General features: G+C 41.9%; 1 protein-coding gene across 10 annotated transcripts in view; it reads right to left on the reverse strand.

Annotated features, from left to right (window-relative positions):
* BMPR1B (bone morphogenetic protein receptor, type IB) overlaps window positions 1-9,012 on the reverse strand; it is a 219,215-nt gene that overhangs the window by 52,366 nt on the left and 157,837 nt on the right. For 6 of the 10 annotated variants that reach the window (XM_005880659.2, XM_005880654.2, XM_005880655.2 and 3 more), the window contains one exon: window positions 8,333-8,492. In XM_005880659.2, coding sequence (XP_005880721.1) covers window positions 8,333-8,475 — 143 coding nt within the window. In that variant the 5' untranslated portion in view covers window positions 8,476-8,492. The remainder of the gene's footprint in view (window positions 1-8,332; window positions 8,493-9,012) is intronic. The other 4 variants (XM_005880656.2, XM_005880652.2, XM_005880653.2 and 1 more) reach the window with 1 other exon arrangement.

The raw sequence follows: 9,012 nt of genomic DNA on the forward strand, positions 1-9,012 counted from the left end.
GGCAGGAGGGGCCAGGCAGGGGTGCGGAGGATGGGCCGAGACCCATCCCTGTGTCTACTGCAGCCTCACAGCCCACAGTTCTTTCAAGGTGCACAAATTCATGCACTGGGCCCCTAGTAAAATTATAGAGAGGGGATGGAGAGGGAGGGAGAGAGACCCTGGAGAAAAGAGACAGTGTCCCACAGTCATCAAGTAAGGTAGGAATCAACTATGTTGTTGGAGTAAGAGCAAGAGGGTGAGAGAATATCAAGTGCATATTATCTGCAACAAAGCAAAAATAATTTATAAGCTTCTCATTGAGACTGCTAGCTAGAAAGGAAACTTGAAGGTGCTCTATGTATTGTTTCATTTTACTGAGTACAGTGTTTACAAGGTTTACCCAAGCCTTGGTCCTTTTAACTCTATTCTTATAGAAGCTTAAGAATTACTTGAGGACTTTCAACTCTCCAGCAAGCACAAATGTAAACAAAGCTATGCTCCAGTCAGAGCGGAACAGTTCCATCCCCCACTAAGGGATGGCTGCTGAATGGCACAAGAGGCAACTAACTCCTTCCACCAGCCTGTCTGGACATCCTGCCTTCTGGCTGCCATGTTAAGCTTAGTTTTGACATGTGTTCAGTTACTGCCACATCATTCCCAGAGTGTTGAAAGTGATCACAACAAGAGATGAAGATCATGAAGAAAACAAAAGCAGCAATCATTTTAGACAAAATTGAAAGTGGCGCTATGTATACAGGAATGTAGGATCAATCATTTTATTCCAATAAGGACTACAAATTAAAAATACTGCCCCTGCCTGGCCGGTGTTGCTCAGTGGTTGAGAGTCAACCTATGAACCAGGAGGTCACAGTTCGATTCCCAGTGCAACCGGGTTGCAGGCTCGTTCCCCAGTAGGGGACGTGCAGGAGGCAGCCAATCAGTGATTCTCTCTTATCTTTTATATTTCTTTCCCCTCCCTTCCGCTCTAAAATCAATAAAAATATTTTTTTTAAAAATGCTGCCCCTGAGTTATAGGCAAAGAAAAGTAATTGACAAAATGGAACAAGAGTTGAATCTCAAAATGATCAATACTGAAATGCCTCTCCACATAATGTTAACTAATGAAAAGGCAAAGCATTTGAGAATTTAAAAGTCACATGAGGTCAAAGCAGTGATAATAACATTTTTGTTACAGCCCTTGGATGGCACTACAGCAGTGGTTCTCAACATTCTGGCCCTTAAAATACAGTTCCTCATGTTGTGACCCTAGCCCTTGGATGGCACTACAGCAGTGGTTCTCAACCTTCTGGCCCTTTAAATACAGTTCCTCATGTTGTGACCCAACCATAAAATTATTTTTGTTGCTACTTCATAACTGTAATGTTGCTACTGTTATGAATCGTAATGTAAATATTCCATATGCAGGATGGTCTTAGGCGACCCCTGTGAAAGGGTCGTTCGACCGCCAAAGGGGTCGCGACCCACAGGTTGAGAACCGCTGCACTACAGATTCAAACTCCTTGGATCTGCCCAATATTCCAAAGGTAAGCAAGTGTCTGTAACATCTAGAAAGATCATCAGGGAATAACTTCCACAAGAGATGCTGGGCATGCCCAAGTGAGCATTGACTATCAATAAAGAAAGGGGTACACCTGGCTTCAAGTTCTGAGGGAACGAGTGCTACTCTTTTTTGGCGGGTATGCGCCCAGAACCTGCAAGGTTTGGCTCTTCTCATTTATGGTCAAATGCACCATAAACAGCCTTTGGACCCCAATTTCTCATTAGTTCTTACTGGACAGTTGGAAATACATATGACTACTACTGTCCCCTTTCTCCGGCTCTTCCTCTGAGGCATCAATATAGGAGATGCCTTTTTATTACTTTATCCTCAAGGACGTGTAGTTTATGGTCGAATGCACCATAAACAGCCTTTTGGACCCCAATTTCTCATTAGTTCTTACTGGACGGTTGGAAATACATATGACTACTACTGTCCCCTTTCTCTGGCTCTTCCTCTGATACGTCAATATATGAGATGCCTTTTTATTACTTTATCCTCAAGGACGTGTAACTCTCATATGTCCTTCTGTCCTTCTCTGGCAGCCAAACAAATGATTTAGCATTCTAGTCTGTTCTTTTTCTTTTTTTTCTTTTTTTCAGTGAGGCACAGGATATTTTGAACCAGTCTCAATGTTCATATTCATAGAGCTGGCAGCCAAACAAGTGATTTAGCATTCTAGTCTGTTCTCAGTGAGGTACAAGATATTTTGAACCAGTCTCAATGTTCATATTCATAGAGCACTTGTATATTCTCACCCCCATCACCTGATGCAGGTATCTTCACTCCCTCTCACCTGACTGCTCTGAGAGCCTTCCAGCAGGACTCCCTCGCTCCTCTCTCTGGATTCTGCCTGATAAACCTTATTTTTCCTTCTCTGCTCAGAAATCTCCAATGGTTCCCTATATATGGTTTTAAAGAACCCAACGCTGTTCACTTTCTATTAAGTCCAACAATGAACGGGCCACTTAACATTCTCATCTAGGACTGAGAGGCACAAAAAGAGAGTTACTCCTTGTAAGAGACTTCATAAGCAAATTTGAAGTTATAGCCTCTTCCTACTAAATCACCAGTTCTGATGCAGGACCCACCACTCTCATTACTGCATTGGTTTGAACTCCACATCCACTAAAAATAAATAAATAGAGATCTTAAAGCTCAGTGTTCAGATGGCCTGGGCAGCAGTGGGATCAACGGGATGCAATGGAAGCTACATAAACAAATGAGAACAATGTGCACTTTAAACACTCGGAGACCCTGGGTCAGGAGCACCTGTCTAAAAACTCACACCGCCACATTCAGCAAGAGCTTTCAAAGCCCTGGGTTAATACAAACTTTGTAAAAAGGCTCAAGGTCCCTAAGCTTTTCCTTCTACCCTTTGTGACTCTTCAAAGCCCAGCTGGAGACTCATCTAATTCCTCATGTAGGCAGCTTGGTGTCACTTACACATCCTTTGTGCAAACATCTGATGCGACTGATTACACCAGTAACCGCAGAAAACCGCCCAGGCAGGAGAATTTTTAGTCTGAACTCAATAAGATAAAGGAGAAAGTATTTAAAATTGTCTCTGGAAAAGAGTAAAAAATAAATAAATTTTAGAAATGAATAAACTTGTGTGAGGGAGTGGAGGAACCTGAGAGAGGTGATGATTCAGGGACAAAAATGACTATTAAAGACCAAATCAAGTAAAACAAAGGAAAATACGTAAAGTGGGACCAGATTCTATATATAGAGAAAAATAAAGCAGGCTGAGATGACACTTGGTAGGACAGGAAAATGAGACCGAATCTTGGCATGGGGAAAGTCATGTAAAAAGAGTGATTGAAGGAGACTGTGCAGCTCTCCAGTGATAAGCAGTGATAGTCTGTGGTTCCAGGAGTGGCATCTGGAAATGGAATGGGAAAGATTAACAGTGTGAAATAACACCTGGAACGATGTTTAGAAGACAGATATTATCCTGAGGGAGATATGACAACGGCTTCACTTCTTACTCTGAATTATGGATATTAAAAAGGCTCAATGAATGACATATTTACACCACATCCTCTAACATGCACGCCATCAGGCTGTGGAAATGGCACAGATTTTGGAAACACACACATCTGCACCTGATAGGAAACAAGGCCAAGAATGACTTTGGCCTTGGTGTTGGCTCTTAAATCGTTGATGGTACTCAGGAAGAATTTAAAAACCCTCTAAACTTGGCACAGGTTCTCTCAATTACTATGTGGGATTTCAGAATCTCTTAACTATGATGCACTCTTCATTTGGGCCACATTTTGGATTATTCTCTCTAGGAATGTGGGAGTGGTAATGAGCATGAGATCTACCCAGACCAGGGGTGAGCAACCTCTGGCACGCGTGCCAAACATGGCACGCCAGTAACTTTTGCTGGCACAGGAAACCCTCTCCTATAATCTTCCATTTACAATTTTTTTCTTAATATTGACTTTTTTATTTTCCAGATAAATTCAGTGTAGGTGCATCTTAGATAAATAAATAATTTTACATAAAATGTATACATTAAAAAATAAATGTATTTTTCATCATCATATACTGTGTTTTTGTCGCTCGAATGAATTTTATTATTTCTTCAAGGTTCTTCACATATGTACACCTTAAGAGATATCAAAGCCTCAAGCGAGGACACCCTTGTGTTTAGAAATTTCATACCTAGGAATGAGTGTCGTATTACTCAAAGGGTGCTCCCTTTCAAGTCAGCAAACAGCTTATTATTGGTCTGTGAGATTAACACAGACATTGAAATTTGTATAGCAATACGTTTAGCTGTTGAATTTAATGGAAAATAGAAAAAAGGAGCACATAATTTGTAAGCATTTTAAATTTATTTTTCTAATTAATCTATAATACATTGTTATTATATTTAGAAAAGTACCAGTGTACAAGTTATTGGGGGTGGGGGGTGGAGGAGGGAGGCTGTCTTTCAACAGAGATAGTTTGACAAGTACTGATTTGAAGGTCAACGAGTGTAACCTTGGCTTCCAGGAATGGGGGCAGAAAGGCTGGACTTATTCTAGGGCTTAGGGCGAAGGACCACAAGTAGCCCCTGTGATTCACCCACAATTAATCTCTGTGCACAGGAGACTCAACTAGAGTCAATATATCATTAGCAAATAGATTTGCATTTTCACTTAAGAGTTAATATTCACTCCTTTGAGAGCCAGTGTCAGGCGTTGGCTTCTGGTCAAGGATTCAGGACTTTGGAATATTGGCCACAATTTTCTCATCATATCAGCACGAACAGCGACCTAGTAAAAATTACTTAACCCCTCAGAGCCTCAGATTTCTCACCTGAAAAATGTAGATAAGTGTTACATTTTTTATAGGGAATGCTATAAAATAAACATGCTAGAGTTTATAAAAATACTCAATAAAGATTAGTTTTCTATTGATGTCTACAAGTTAACTGATTCATGTTGACTGTCATGGTATACCCATGTTTTTTTGAGGGGTTCCATTGTTATTGTTGCTGGTTTTTTTTTGGGTTGTAGTGGTGTTTTTGTTTTTGTTTTTGTTCTGTCATAAATCAAAGTTTGAAACCATATAATTCACAACCAATTCCCATCTGGCTTCCATTGCTACTTCCACATTAAATATTTCTAAACAGCAGTTATCAAGATCAATAAATGTGATTGCTGCATTTCAGTTCTTATCCTATTTGACCTCTGACAGCATCCTCCCTCTGTAAACTTGGCTTTAATGACACCAGACTTCACTGCTAATTCTCAGTCTCCTGGGAGAGCCTCCTTTAGCCAAGCATGACATGCCTCAAGGCTGTCTTCCTCTGGTAGATTGGATTATTCTAGTACGGTTCTCAATTCTTCATGCCCCACCCTAGACATAGTCTCCTTGACTTTGAGCTTAACTATGACATATGATTTGTAAATGGAATGTTAGAGGACATGACACAAACAGAAGCTTTGAAAGTTTGCTCCCCCACACTCATGTGAGAAAGAATATGCCCTGGGTAGCTGCTGGTCCAAAAAGAATGGAGAAACATGTGGAGTAGGCCTGAGCTCAAGTAGCAGACTGAAGCCAAGCACACCCAATCCAGCATAGCTCAACACAGCGGCAGCCCACTTGTACAACAAGGAATTTTTTAAAAATAAAAATAAATAGCCCTAGCCGGTTTGGCTCAATGGATAGAGTGCCATGGCCTGTTGATGGAAGGGTCCCAGGTTCAATTCTGGTCAAGGGCACTTACCTCGGTTGCAGGCTCAATCCTTGGCCCTGCTGGTCAGGTGTGCAGGAAGCAACCAATTGATGTGTCTCTCTCACATCCATGTTTCTCTCTCTGTCTCTCCCCCTCCCACTCTCTCTAAAAAACCAATGGAAAAATACCTTCAGGCGAGGATTAAAATAAATACATAAATAGTCTTTAGTTGCAAGCCACTATGATTTTGAACTGGTTCCATAGCAAAAACTGACTCACTCCCTCCCCAACCTTGTATCTGAGTTCCAAATCCACACCCTATGCCTACCCTTTGATATTTTCACTTGGATGTGTTAGAAACCTTAAACTCAACATGCCTAGATTGGAACCCGACTGTTTTCCTTTGTCCTTCTTCATTGAATGGCTATACTATGCATCTAAATGTACAACCAGAAACGTGTGAAGCCCTCCCATATACAATTCACCAGCATAAAACTTTCCTTCTAAATAGTTCTCCAACACATCCACCTCTCCTGCACCAGCACCACCCTCGTACAAGATCATGTTCTCTCACACGAACTGTCCTTCCTGAATCCACTTTTCAATTTCCCTTACCTAACTGTTGTTGTTCTCAAATTCATTTTTGTTTCCTTCGACTACATCCAAAACTCTGAAGAAAAGAAAATTTTCCAAAAAAGCTAATCATCACTGTTTCTCCTGCTTAATTAAACATTAGCTTCCACGGCTTCCTATGTTCTCAGGAATAAGACCAACATCTGTGACACAGCCCACGTGGCCACTGGCAATCGTTCCCTAGTCTCCAGGTTCAACTCCTTCCACGTCTCCTCCCCCTGTACTCTAAGAAAACCACATAGAAGTTCCCCTTCCCACACAGAGGATTTGCATTGCAGTTAACCCTGCCTGAACAGTGTCTTCCCAATGAACTTAGGACACTTTGATGGCCTATAAGGAAAACAGGACAAAAGACGTGAAATTGGGATAGTTTTAGAAAGCCTGAACGTATGATCACCAGAACTATGATTTAAATGACACACACAGATTTGTTCTTAGTTACTAGAGACTCAGACAAAAAAGCAATATAGCCCCCTAATATGCTTCCGCCTGCTAACTGTCTTCAGTAAACTTTGTAAAATTCCTGATACTTTTTCTATTCACTACAAAAAGGCACTGTCGCCCTAGCGGTTTGGCTCAGTGGATAGAGCACCAGCGTGGGGACTGAAGGGTCCCGGGTTCGATTCCGGTCAAGGGCACATGCCAGGGTTGTGGGCTCGATCCCCAGTGGGGGGCGTGCAGGAGGCAGCCAATCAATGAGTCCCTCTCATCATTGATGTTTCTATCTCTCTCCCTCTCCCTTTCTCTCTGAAATAAATAAAAATAAATTTTAAAAAGGCACTGTTCCCCAGGAAATAGTGTCTGAGCTTAGAATCATTTTACCTCTCGAGACTCAGTGAACCCAACCTTGCTCTATTGTACAAGAGCCAAGCTCTCAGGCCTCTCTGGATCCTAAATCCCTTACGTCCAATGGTAAGAAATAAGCATCCCCTACCATGCTCAGTTGTTTTTCTGATTAAAGGAAATATATCCTTAGGTGTATACCCCACTTCCCTCCCTGTCGCTCAGTTAATATCTCTTTCCTGAGCTATGTATTTCCTAACATACTGATAAGCTTATATGAGATCCACTTTGTAAGAAATAAAAAACAAAAAACCGGTTTCAGGAAGGAAACATGCATTCAACTTCATGCTCCTTTCTGGATAATGAGGCCCCCACATGGCTGCCCAGGTATCTGCCTGCACTTCTCACCCAGCAGCCGACTCCTTATTGGGTCCATTATCCTTCCTGAGGCAGACTGTGCTGCTCTGACATTTCACTTCTGAGACCTGCACTTGTCTGGCTACCTGGGCCCACTCGCCCTGGGCCACCCTGCCTATTGGGCTGTGCCTCTCCCCTGCTGTCCTCACCCAGGAGAGAAAGTGCAGCTACACTGACCAGCGAAATGGATGTGGCTGCATAAAGATGTGTATGGGAGAAGGAGGCAAAGCGTCCAGGTTCAAATGTTAGAAAATATTTATGCAAACAGAATTATCTGCTGAGGAGTGTATTGTCTAGTACTTTGACAATGTTTTTCCTGTCATCTGGCAGACTCTCATAAGCCCTGTCACCATCCTGCTTCCCAGAGTCTGTTTCTGAATAAATCCTGGCAGCTTGGGAGTTCTTCCCAAAACACTAGCACCAGCAGCATGACAAATGGTTACAACAAAACAAAACCAAAAAACACACATTTGATACTCCCTGCTGTTGAGTTAATTTGGGGGATCGGGTCTTTTAAAAGAAAATAATTGGGTTTTGCTCCGTGACATGGAGCCTGGGACCTGTGCTCTATGTTTATTTTATGTGCATGTGTGATGTTTGGAGGAAGGAGAATCTCAGAGCAGCATTTCAGGAGAAATGCAACTCCTGGTTTCTCTAAATACAGGCACCACTCTGAGTCAGTGGGCTTGGGCACTATTCCCTAAAACGTGCTCTTGGAAACACTAGCATACAAGTCTTTAGTAGGGACTTTGTGTTCACACAAGGTTTGAATAATGTAGATGACCAACCTGCAAATATTGTTGACCGAGTCTTCCGGACAGTGGTGGTGGCATTTACAACGCAAGATCTTTGGACGAGCAGTGGGGGCTGTACTGTCACCATCCTCTTTCTTGGTGCCCACATTTAATTTTCCTGAACTTCGCAAAAGCATGTTATCAAGGAAGTCTGCTGGAAAGGAGAAAGGGTAAGCATTTAAGCTTACGGCATAGCCAAGCGGAAGACTTTTGTTAAAGAATAATGTGACATCAAACAAAATATTGAATTTTCATGACATTTAAAGATTCAAACAGAAGACAGGTATTTTTATGTTTTTTATATTAAAATTATACTCTATAAATAAGAGATTATATAGTGATAGGTAGCATATATAACTATATGTCTCATGTAGAATGTGGAAATTCTCATAACTCTTTGATTAAATTACTATCTTGTATTTGGGCGCAAGGAGCTCAAGGAGACACCATTATATAGATTAGTTTTATCTGTATGGTCATACTATGGGTAGATATTATCGTCCCCATATTCCAATGAGAAAATTAAGACTAAAAGTTGAAGTGATTTTCATACAACTAATAAATCACAAAGCCAGACACGGGGCAGGGAGAGGGCGGAGGTGGCACCGGGGTGAAGGCGGAGGAGGGAGCGCCTGGGAACAGACAGCCGAGCCTGGCGCGGTGCCCTGCAGGAG

Source organism: Myotis brandtii, unplaced genomic scaffold (genome assembly GCF_000412655.1).
Source record: "Myotis brandtii unplaced genomic scaffold, ASM41265v1 scaffold645, whole genome shotgun sequence".
Classification (NCBI taxonomy): Eukaryota; Metazoa; Chordata; class Mammalia; order Chiroptera; family Vespertilionidae; genus Myotis; species Myotis brandtii.